The sequence below is a fragment of the Rhipicephalus sanguineus genome, chromosome 6, assembly GCF_013339695.2.
Source record: "Rhipicephalus sanguineus isolate Rsan-2018 chromosome 6, BIME_Rsan_1.4, whole genome shotgun sequence".
In the NCBI taxonomy this organism is placed as follows: Eukaryota; Metazoa; Arthropoda; class Arachnida; order Ixodida; family Ixodidae; genus Rhipicephalus; species Rhipicephalus sanguineus.
In genome coordinates, this window is record NC_051181.1 from 11,897,554 (window position 1) to 11,910,242 (window position 12,689).

The 12,689-nt window shown below is 48.4% G+C and overlaps 1 protein-coding gene across 1 annotated transcript in view; it reads left to right on the forward strand.

Moving 5' to 3' along the window:
- Window positions 1-1,737: 1,737 nt before the first annotated feature.
- LOC119395946 (uncharacterized) overlaps window positions 1,738-12,689 on the forward strand; it is a 68,332-nt gene continuing 57,380 nt past the window's right edge. The window contains exon 1 of the mRNA XM_037662975.2: window positions 1,738-1,945. Within this exon, the coding sequence (XP_037518903.2) occupies window positions 1,762-1,945 (184 nt within the window). The 5' untranslated portion in view covers window positions 1,738-1,761. The remainder of the gene's footprint in view (window positions 1,946-12,689) is intronic.

The window sequence follows — 12,689 nt, forward strand, 5'->3', positions numbered from 1 at the left end:
TGTTTGCACGTCCTGTCTTTTTAACATGAACACCTACCAACTAGCTCAGCTATAATCTAAGTTTTTCATTGTCTCTACTTCTATATTTTTGCATCGATGTACTTCAGTAAGAATGAAAAAATGGAAGTGTACTAACGCATCAGTATACGTTATTTTATTTATCTATGCACGGTGTCTTAGGTCGAGGACTCCAAGGATATAACTTGCATATGAATGTGTCCCAGATGTTTGAGAACGATGCAGGGAATGCGTACCGACCTCCGCAGGTGCGTTAGACGGGCGGTCGCATTAAACCTTAATCGATGGCTAACGCGATGGGACGTCAGACACGGCCTCCGAGGTGTGCGCCCAAAAGCGGATCTCTGGGGGCTGCGTTCATTGAGTGAAAGAGCATTCCGTCCCTCTCACTTTTCTCCAGAGTTGTGAATGCTTCGTGACGTCAAGATGACGCTGCAGAACAAAAACCGGAAAGAGGGGGCGCGCTGTTCGCCGAGCTCCCGCCAATCAGCGGTGGCAGAATTGGACAGTCCATTACATGGACACATCGAGAAGAACTACCCCGACGAAGTGATGTATTTTACGTTCAGAATCCCCATTAGGGTTAATGGAAAAGACAAACGCCGGCGCGCCGCACCTATGGCTCGGCGGCGGCGGCGGCGTGATCACTCTTGGGACTTCGGCGGTGGCGCGAGCGGCGTGAGCAAAAACAGGCGGCGGCGCACAGGTCTACTTCGAAGAAAGCAAGCTCTGCTTGAAGATCTTGCGAAAGTGGCAACTAGGCGCTGCTTGTAACTTATACATGCCGCGCACTGCTACGAAATTCGGCTGTGCTGATCATAGCCGTGTTTGATGTTCGTAGAATGTGTTTTATTGCGATAGCAATTATATGGACAGTCTCGGCTGGATTTTGCCGTCGCCGTCGCCGTCGCCGCCGTCATGCACCGTATATGTATAAGTATGTATATATATATAAAGGCCCCAAAGAAAAATAACTCGGAAAAATGCTTCCGAAGCGCGGAATCGAACCAGGGACCCCTTGCTCCGCAGCGAGCGGCGCTATCCACTACGCCACCAAACGCAGATCCTCTACGCAGCTAACGGCGAGCGTTATATACACACCATTTAGCGCTGGACGGACTCAGAGACAGAAGGCGATAATAAGCGTTTCTTCATTACCAGCGAGGTGGCGCTAGGAGCCCGACGGGCGCATTTAAAAGTCGTCGGCGAGCTCGCTCACTTCTTATATTTGCGCATGGGAGAAGCTTGCCCTTCCGCTGTCTGCTCGCGCGGTTTTCTCGTGGCGCGGGGTAGAGGAATGTTTCACGCTTTCACCGTGCTGTCCGCGCTCATGTTACGGCGCGTACGAATGTCACTCGAGCTCAGGGACGTCGCTAAACGAACAAACAGAAGATGAGCGCGAACTATCAAGTGTCACAGCTCGACACTTGAAGCACGCTAGTTTCCTTCGCTGCTTCGGCCGCCTTTGCAACAGAAGCGCTGTTCAAACTGAGAGTATCCATTGGCGAGCCTGACTTCGTATAGCATTATATCCTTGCTATCGCATTCATTGCTTCGCCCTTGCGGCGAAACTGTGACTTTTTTTCAGCAAGCTCAGAAGGTGATTCACGGTTCCATATAAAGGTGCTGATTTTAGAGTATGTATACTCTACATATTTCTGTATTATGCTGGTCACAATCGCAGGTGACGCTGGCTATCGCGATGAGAGCGGAAAGCTTCACGTCGTGGAGCGCCTGAAGGATATGATCAAGTGCCTGGACCAACAGCTCGCACCGGCAGAGCTCGAGTCTCTGCTTTCGCAGCACCCCCTGGTGGCAGAAGCCGCTGTGGTAGGCATCGACCACCCTGACCTAGGAGAAGCACCGACTGCATTCGTGGTTGCCCAAGGACACGTCGAAGCCGAAGAGCTGAAGCGGCTAGTGGCAGGTAGGATGCCACACCCTCAAGTGTTTCACAATGCTCTGCAAACCCCCATTTTACTGGTACGGATTGTTCCGCTAGCGCACTCCTGAATTGTTACCCGCAAAACATTCTGCTTGAGTAAATACTGACCCCCGGCCTATTTTTACAGCAGAGGTGTTATGCTCGAGCTTTGCTGTGTGTCGTAGATAGAAAATAACTATGAACCGGCACACGCTCAATCACCGCCCGTGTGCAGCGAAACTACACTTGAAGGAACTTTAAGGGACCCCGGGAAAAAGTCCGTTAAAGTGAAAGCTGGCTGAATTTTCACTTGCTTTGTTCGCTATGTTTCAACTTGTTATGAGGAGCTAGAGAAAACGTCAGTCGCTGAAATGAAATTGGAACCCTTTAATTAGCAATGATGCGTACTTGAATGTGATTTTCTGCTTATTTAGCATGTTTTGAAGAATTTAGTAATCTTTCGCTGCACTTGTCTACTAAGGACTGCAGTGGTCATGAATTGAGTCACTGCGTCCAAGCTCTCACGTAAGGCTGTTTCACACTTAGGGGAAATCTCGGAGCGCGTGGCATCGTGATGGGGTCAGCGCTGCAACCACGTGCCGTCAACAGCTCGCGCGTGCGCAGATGATTCAGGAGTGTAGTCTTGAAGCGCGTCGTCTGCTACGGCGGCTCTTGCTTGCCGCATTGCTGTCCAGCGCGCGGATATCATTGTTAATGCAGGAACTGGGCCGATAATCTGCACTAAACGTTGTGCGACGCTAACCTCTCAGCCTTTATTTGTGATAATGGGGTGCTACAAGCAGAATTTGACGGCATATCTTGTTTTCTCTCTCGAAACACCGTGGGGCTGTGCGCGTTCATGAAGATTTCTTCACTGTGTGTGCACCACAGTACGCTGGGAGGAGGAAGACGCGACAATTAGCATGCAGTGTGCGTTGCCTTTATTTGACTTTAAATAAAAAAGCACTCAACAGTAAGAGTCGTGCTGCTGCACTGGCTTAACAGCGATAAAACAAAAGGGAACAAATTCAGGAATTTTTAGGTGAGGACAAAGCCTGAACGTGTCTCTTAACGACGACATTTCATTACCACAAGACTCGCTAGCAGGCCCCGAAATGCTCCCGTGACGCATCCAGCTTAGTACCTTGTCATGTCACCAGGGGCAGTGATGACGGCACTCATTCTGAACGGCAGTGAGGCGTACAGTGACTCGATGAGCGATGTATCACTCGCAGGGCGTCCCGCTCGCTTACAATGGCGGACCGCAACCGATCCTCGGACAGCCCGTGTAGAGGATGGCGCGCCAGCGACATTTTCATGAGGCCCCAGAAATTTTCAGTTATATTCAGGTCGGGGGATAAGGGCGGCCATTCCATGACAGTGACACCGCGCTCCTCAGGAAGTTCTCTCACAACACGAGCAGTGGGAATTGGTGACCTGTCGTGTTGGAAGGTGCAGTCGCCTTTCGGGAACGGGCTGTCAAGAACGTACGGAATCGGTACGTCGTCTGTATTTGCCCCGTACCTCTCAGCGGTGAACCTGCCTTGAAGGCGGATGAGTGCGCCCAGACCATCTTTGCTAATGCATGCCCACACACTCACAAAAGTGAGCCCGCTTTCACAAAGGCGTACCGCGCCATGTAGCTGGGGGACAAAGAAACAAGCATATACTGTTTTGATATTTTACATTAGGTATTGATATTTTCTAAAAAAAGCACCAGGCCTGCGCGAAACACTCAGCACAGTCAGCGAAAGCTGGAGGAGTGCCCTTTCTAGACCCTATATTAATGAGAACTAACAGACAATAACGCCAAGGAAAGTATAGGGGGTGTTACCTGTAGTCTTCAGAATATAAATGTGAAGAAAGTAAAGTGGACGAAAAGATAACTTGCCGCCGGCAGGGACGGAACGTGCGACCTTGGTCTCAGTGGTTGTAGAACTAAGTTTTGGTAGAGCTCAGTGGTAGAGCATCGGACGCGTTATGCGAAGGTCGCAGGTTCTGCCGGTGGCAAGTCATCTTTTTCTCCACTTTACTTTCTTCACATTTATATTCTAAAGACTACAGGTAACACCCCTATACTTTCCTTGGCGTTATTGTCTGTTAGTTCTCATTAATATTGTGTCTAAGAAAGATAAACGAGCCCTTAAGAATCATCTCCCTTCCTTCTTTCTAGACCCTGTTACAATCTCTCTCTCGACAGAAGTTGCTATGTGCCACTACGTCAAAAATCACAACTTTTCGAAGTGAAGGTGTACCCACTATGATATTGTCACTACGCGTCTGGCAGGCAATATGTGCGCTTTCTGATGCTGCGGGTTACAGAGAAGAATTATGGCTGAGCTTTTCAATGCTTGGGAAGCTTTAAACCACGCTCCAAACTAAAACTCCAATATTGACCGGAATAAATTTTCTCATCTTGGTGCAGTGACGGAATTTATTATGCAAATAGGTTAGCCTAATATGGAAGCATTATTTCATTTTTAAGTGAAGAAATACTTCAAAACTTAAATATTCGTCTCCCTAAAGCACAAAAGCTTAGGCTGAATCCGCGTGCGAGGTAAGCCAATTTAAACATTAGGAACTAATTGTATGGATGGACAACGTGCAAGTGATTCTGCAGAATAAGTTACCGTGTTCCTGCAGGGCGCCAAACTCGTTCTCACTGGTCACCAGTGGTAGTGAAGGTGCACTCATCGCTGAATACAACGTTCTGCCATTGCTCCACCGTCCACCTTTCATGTAGTTGCGCGAAATCAAGCCGCTTTGCTTTGTTTGTGAGCCGCTGCCCTAAGAATAGGTTTTTGGGCAGCGGCTCTACTCCTTAGGCCGGCTTCCATGAGTCGCCACCTCCCAGTAGACCTTGAAGCCCTCAGCTTCAGGCTTTGTCTAAGTTCTTGAAGCGACGCGTGGGGGGGGGGGGGGGGGGGCATTCACAGCAGCCGCAACAATCGACAAATCATCATCATCCGTCGTGGCTCTTGGCGGAAGTCCGCGAGGCGCATCCTTGACTCGACCTTTTTTCTTGAAAGCCTGCAGAATCCTGTTGACCGCTTTGACGGACCTTCCTGTCATCTCTGCTACGCTTTTTTGAGCGTAGTTTGTACAACACAGTTGAATAATCTTAAGTCGCTCTTTTTCTGGTATACGGGACATGGTAAACTAGGCAAACAACACAGTACTGCTCTTTTCAGGCAGGAAAGAAATGGAAAAACGTACGGCAGACGAGCCCCAGTTTTATTCAGCTCAGTCTGGATCTTGTGATGCCACGCCCCCATCGTCAACGAATGGAACATGCTGCGGTAGAACACATCGCTGATACAATGCATTTAGTGCCGTCTAGAATGAGCGCTATCATCGATACCGCTGGGAACATGAACTTGGAAGCGTCACGAGTGCATTTCAGCGCCGGGAGCGAGTCCTTTCTGCTGGAATGAAATATCGTCGATAATAAGCCCGTTCAGGCTGTTGTTCTAATCTAAATCATTCCTGAATTCATTCCCATTTGTTTTCTCGTGTTAAACCCGCTCAGCCGCACGGCAGTCACCATTGAGTGCTTTGTTTTATTACAAGTCAAATAAAGACCACACACGGTGCATGCTCATTCTCGTGTCTTCCTCATCCAAGCTTATTGCGGCGCGTGCACACTGAAGAAACATTCGTGAACGCGCACAGTACCACGATGTTTCGATAAAGCAAACAAGGTATGCGGTCAAATACTGTTTCTAGAGCCCCATTATCACGAATAAAGGCTAAGAGGTTGGTGTTGCGCAACGTTTAGTGCAGACAATCGTTGAAAGATGGGCAAGTTGGTACGGGAACATCTCAAAAAACTGCGCAGCAAGACGGGACACGAAGAAAGAAAGCACGCGCGAGTTTGTCGTTCCTTGTTTCTTCGTGTCTCATCTTGGAGCGCAGATTTTCCTGAAAATGATTAGTGTAGCTTAAGAGTATACGTTGTTGGGCTAGTTGGTTCATAATCTTCAAAATTGGCTAGCGCGAAAATCGACACGGACTAAGAAAGAACACTGATGTACAGGACAGGCGCTACTCGCAACTAAGCTTTATTCAGAAACGTCTTCCTACATATATACACAGCCGAGTGGCGCGCGCAGGCGCAATGCACATGACAGTCGACATGCTAATCAGGACCGGGATACCAAAACATATTCGCATTATAACCAAGTGTCTAAGAACAGCCTTTCCTTACTGCGCAGAACAACAGAAGTGTCACTGATACATTCACGGTCTTTCTTTTTAATGTGATAAGCCTCCATTAGTTCTCTCGCCAGCGCATTCCCACTCCTGCCCAGAATTCAAATGCTAGACAGCACTGGCTCACAGGCACAGGTCCTACAATGCGTAGGCAGATGAAAAGTCAAATTATTCTTAACAGAGCGCTCGTGTTCCCGTGCTCGATCGTTGACGCAACGACCAGTTTGTCCGATATAAACCTTGCCACAAGTGAGTGGGATTTCGTACACGACGCCTACGGCGCATGTGACGTAGGGCCGGACGTGCTTTTTTCCGCACGTCGGTTTTCCGCACGTCGGACAAACTGGTCGTTGCGTCAACGATCGAGCACGGGAACACGAGCGCTCTGTTAAGAATAATTTGACTTTTCATCTGCCTACGCATTGTAGGACCTGTGCCTGTGAGCCAGTGCTGTCTAGCATTCGAATTCTGGGCAGGAGTGGGAATGCGCTGGCGAGAGAACTAATGGAGGCTTATCACATTAAAAAGAAACACCGTGAATGTATTAGTGACACTTCTGTTGTTCTGCGCAATAAGGAAAGACTGTTCTTAGACACTTGGTTATAATGCGAATATGTTTTGGTATCCCGGTCCTGATTAGCATGTCGACTGTCATGTGCATTGCGCCGGCGCGCGCCACTCGGCTGTGTATATATGTAGGAAGACGTTTCTGAATAAAGCTTAGTTGCGAGTAGCGCCTGTCCTGTACATCAGTGTTCCTTCTTAGTCCTTGTCGATTTTCGCGCTAGCCAATTTTGATGATTAGTGTAGAGTTTCGGCCCAGTTCCCGCATTCACAATGATATCCGTGCGTTGGCGGACAATGCGGCACGAGCGCTGCCGTAGCAGACGACGCTGTTCAACTCAACACCCTTGAAGCGTCTGCGCACACGCGAGCTGCTGCCGGTGCGCGATTGCAGCGCTCGTCGCATCGCGATGCCATACGCTCCGAGATTTCCCCTAAGTATGAAGCAGCCTGTACCTTCTGTGGCACAAAAGTCTGCTGGGCAGCGACGAACTTCACTTTTTCCAAGTATATCAGTGATTCTTCAGCTAAAATTTTTGGTGCTTTGTTTGCAATGGTTACTTCTACCGGCTGCTGTTCTTTTTCCTGAGGCAGGACGCTGGCTAAAGTCTCTTCTGTAGACAGAGTGGCGCCGGTCCCAACTCGAGACTCACAAGCGACATAGTCCTATAAACACAAAGCGCTGTCTGTACCCAGTCTTTCAGACAATTTCTGATCAACATGACGTGAGAGGCATTGGATGGTGTCACAAAACATGTTCGTAGAACTGAAATGCGCTCTGCACTAATTTCGTTAAACAGAAATTCGTTAGCATTGGGTCCGATGGCGCTTCGGCGGGGGACTTTAAAAAAGTTTGTACCACTCAATAGTTTGTTTAAGTGACGTTCGTTCAAGTGGTATTTTACTGTACTCGGTACAGATGCTTTACAAGAAAGGCTGCATCGTGCGGCCCCTAATTGTTGTTCGCCGCTCGTGTGTTCCCTTGGATTTACAGCGAAAGCTGTTATGAAATCATAACAACAGCCTCTTTTGGCACCGTAGTTGACCGCCGCCGCCGGTCTCCTTAACCGCTTTCGCGCGTAATAAGAAAAAAATACCGGCAGCTCCCACGTACCGTACGTGGGAGTCAATGTTGTGCGAAGCATGCGGACGGAAGGAGACTGTGGCGTAATTTTTTTACAGAGCGACACGTTACAATATGACGCTAAAGATTTGTATAAATTTTATACGCCCATATATATGTTGAAGAGCCACATATGTGTTATATAACCAGTTTACGGTTGGGTAACGCTGCCAATGGCAACGTGGGTCTTACCAACACCAGAAGCGGTAAGCCGATATGCAGTGCTTATACGCGTCCCGAGAACGCACGCATCTTTCACGAACCCGTGTGCATGTGTGGAAGAAGTTCTTGACAGTTCTTGAACAGGGGCATCATCACCGTGATCAGAGAGCACCAGCAACTGGTCATGACTTGTTATAGGATTCGGTAGTGATCGTGGTGACGAGGGGTCCTTGTGTAGTGAAGCATGTGGTATAGTAGAGCTGTTGGAATTCCTGGATGCCTCGGTCATTTCGTCGACAAACTGTCTGCCGATAAAGCCGGCGACATGTCGGAATGTGAAGCCGTCGAGGCTGGTAGGCCTGGATTGTACTACGTAGACCAACATCAGTTGATGGTGCGTGTCGTATTCGTGAGTGCCTGGGCGTATGTGGCCTACGTAGCCTAGTCTACAAAGCGGCTGTCAATCAATCTGGCATCATCCTTGGTCAGGATGATGCCATCGCCCAGCTTCGTAAGAAATGAAGAGGAGACTGCGTCGTTCTGGCGGACGAAGTGCACATTACAGTGCGGTGATGTGAATATCATATGTAACTTTCGTTAATGCATTCCTCCGGGATCGAGCAATGCTTCAATAGAATCGTATTTGTACGCAAAAAAACCAGACGTAGACACAAGTAAGGAACACATACACAGGACGGGCGCTAGACATCAACTGATTTATTACTACAGACAACATAAAAAGCCAAAAAACCGTCGGACATGAGCGCATGCGCACCATCACACTCCGAGGTGCTTCCTTATACCTGCATCACCACGTTTTACCACCTTACATGCGCAAGATTTCCTTTCAGATAGTCAAGCTCTTTACGAGACAAGGCTATCGACGCAACACTGACACATTTTCTTTCATTCTCACTTATAGCAAACGCTTCTATAATTTCTCGCGTTGCCTGGTCCTTGCCTTTCTTAAGCACACGTGTAGTGGTGAATTCTGGAGCACAATCACACCGGCGGCAATGGTCCGCCAAATGTCCCCCCGCTGCCTGCGCATCAACTGCCGCACGGTGCTCTCGCAATCTGTCATTAAGACAGCGCCCGGTTTGTCCTATGTAGCATCTGCCACAAGTAAGGGGTATCTTGTACACGACATCCATCTCGCAAGGTACGAACGGTGTCGCGTGCTTTTTTGGAGCACGCACTTTTTTCTTTGCGACCATTCACCACAGGGCACATACGGGCCAGCTTCTCTGGAGCAGAGAAAACCACCGACACACCGCATTTTGCTGCCACGTTCTTTAGCCGATGGGAGAAGCGGTGAATGTATGGCAAGGCTACAGGCCACGCACTTGGCTTGCCAGAGGACCTGGATCGAGCCCGCCCTTCAGTCTTCGCCTCATTTAGGAGGACTTCTGCGACAGAACTGATGAGTTCCTTGGAAAAACCCGCCCTCTCGAGGCGTTCTACTTGGCGCTGCAAACTTTGACCAACAAGGTGGTCACATGACTTTGCGAGGGCCGCCGTAAGGCAGCTGACAGCAATTCCCCTTTTTATTAGTTGCGAATGGGCCGAATCATACCTGAGCATTTCCTTATTTGAACGTGGTTTGTAGCTCCAGCACACGTGCTTCTCAGGCATCTCAAAACACACATCGAGGAATTGGATACTCCCCCCTTCCGGCATTTCATGCGTAAACTTGAGGCCTTTTGCACATGCACTAAACACATTTAGAATACTTTGGACACATTTTTCTCGTGCAATAGGTTCTACCCGCCTTATCACCACCAGGTAATCGTCAACACATCTAAAAATTACTGCTCTGGGAGCCTGGTCAATGTGCGCAGCAATGCGTCTGTCACAATCGGCTAAAAACAATGTACTTAAAATCGGAGCTATGCTCGATCCAATACAAACACCCTCCCTCTGTATAAAAACCCGGTCATTAAAAGAGACATAGTGTTCGCAAGATAAAAGGATAGTAATTCTAAAAAAACTATCAGTCGATAGCCCGGAGGAGCTGTGAAAGCTCAAAGGGTCCGACTCCTCGATGGCATCTCTTACCACCTTGAGAATTTCTTGCTGAGGAATAGAATAAAAAAGATCCTCGGCATCGAGGGAAAAAGCAAAAACTTCCTCCGAAGGACTTTCTAATTTCCGGAAAAATTCTATCACTTCATCATAATTCTTTACCAAAAAGGGATCTGTGACCTTCAGATCCGACATATTTCGCTGGAGGTACTTCGAAATCTCAACCTGCCACGTGCCCTTCTCTGTGATTATTGCGCGAAAGGGAACACCATCTTTATGAGTTTTTGCCGTGAAAAAAATCTCGTGACCCTTTCTTAGCCGCAAGTACACTCTTTCGTAGGCGACACAAGTTCAACTTTTCGCATAGTGCTAGCGCCTGTCTCTTAGCTTTAGCTGGAACAACTTTTGCAGCTTTGAAGTTCTTTGTGATCGCTTCTTGTGCTTTTTTACCGTACATTGACATAGATGTAACAACGAACGCTCCCTCTTTATCGCTTATCAACAGCGCAAGATTACTTTCTCGCAAATAATCAACACACCTACGCACCGGAAGCCGCTTTCTGTTCTTGCCTTCAGGCCTAAAAATCAAACAATCCATACCCTCAGCTATACACCTACCCTTATCTTGCTCATTTGCACTAACGGCTACCTTCCTGACTAGCGACAGCATTTCTACAGGGGATTCGTTTGGCTCACTCGCGAATTTCGGACCATGTTTGAGTACAGATTCCACATCCTGGGGGAGTGGCTCTACATCAAGGTATTCTACTTTTCCCGTGGTTGTCCTCCCTTTCTGGCGCGACATTTTCTACGCACATAACACCGGTAGATACGCCTTCCAGAGAAGTTCGGACCCATAAGCAGCTTCGCGAGAAAGAACACCAAACGCAAAGTCTCTTTCTCGTCCACCAGTACCACCCGAAGAAACGGACACGCGTAAGCACACTTGAAGAACCCTGACCTGTCGTCACAGTTCGGAGCTCAACATCTTGGTGATTCTCCTGGAATATCTTTCAGACGCCTGGAACGGAGCGAAGACAGCCTGCACCTCCATTGGTACCAGTCTGTTGTTCAAGCAGAACGTGCACACTCTCGCTCGGCACGTGGTGATGGCAAGAAGGTTGACCAAGGCCACCGACAGATTGGCACACAGAAAAGAAGGAAGAACAGGGCCCCTTGTACTTGAAAGTAGAGCAGTCAAGGCGGTGATGCGGGCTAGTTGGTTTGAATCACTATTACTCATATTTGTAGCGCAAAAAAAAACAGACGTAGACACAAGTAAGGAACACATACACAGGACGGGCGCTAGACATCAACTGATTTATTACTACAGACAACATAAAAAGCCAAAAAACCGTCGTACATGAGCGCATGCGCACCATCACACTCCGAGGTGCTTCCTTATACCTGCATCACCACGTTTTACCACCTTACATGCGCAAGATTTCCTTTCAGATAGTCAAGCTCTTTAGGAGACAAGGCTATCGACGCAACACTGACACATTTTCTTTCATTCTCACTTATAGCAAACGCTTCTATAATTTCTCGCGTTGCCTGGTCCTTGCCTTTGTTAAGCACACGTGTAGTGGTGAGTTCTGGAGCACAACCACACCGGCGGCAATGGTCCGCCAAATGTCCCCCCGCTGCCTGCGCATCAACTGCCGCAAGGTGCTCTCGCAATCTGTCATTAAGACAGCGCCCGGTTTGTCCTATATAGCATCTGCCACAGGTAAGGGGTATCTTGTACACGACACCCATCTCGCAAGGTACGAACGGTGTCGCGTGCTTTTTTGGAGCACGCACTTTTTTCTTTGCGACCATTCACCACAGGGCACATACGGGCCAGCTTCTCTGGAGCAGAGAAAACCACCGACGCACCGCATTTTGCTGCCACCTTCTTTAGCCGCTGGGAGAAGCGGTCAATATATGGCAAGGCTACAGGCAGTGATTCAAACCAACTAGCCCGCATCACCGCCTTGACTGCTTCAATAGAGCTTGCTGAATCATAGGAATACGAGCGTATTGTTTATTAGACTGCTATAAAAGCGGCGCCAACACTGGAGCCACAGATGTTAATCCGGTTTGACGCCTGTATCGTAGGACTAGACGTCGTATTAGTATCATGTGGTGTTTATTGCTTTCTTGTAAAATTAGATAGCAAGCACCACAACCACAATTGACGTTGCACCGATATTAGGCCTGCGTAGGCTGTTTTTCAAACCAGTTTATAGACCTGGCGTGGCTCAGTGGTAGATTACCTGATTGCCACGCAGAATGCTTGGGTTCGATTCCTGCTGGGATCCTAATTTTCATTCTTTCCATTCGTCGAATCAACGCTGCCAATGCTGGTTTTCCTTAACGCTCTAGCATTTAAGTTACCAATGTCTGTTCTCGCCGTTCCTGCGTAGATATAAACTGTCAATCACCTGTGGCGCATACCCTTACACCGCGGCCCATGGTAAACGGGTATGTGCCACACGTGTCTAGTGGAAAGAGTTTCACGACGTACGCGACAGGATTTACACATTATTCATGTCATGAGCCGACAGTCATATTCGCCAAATCCTCTTACCCACGCATGCCAATTTTGGTCTACACCAAGTTAAGGAGGCGATCGTGAGAGCACCCAGCCGTAGGCGGCTAGATAGATAGATAGATAGA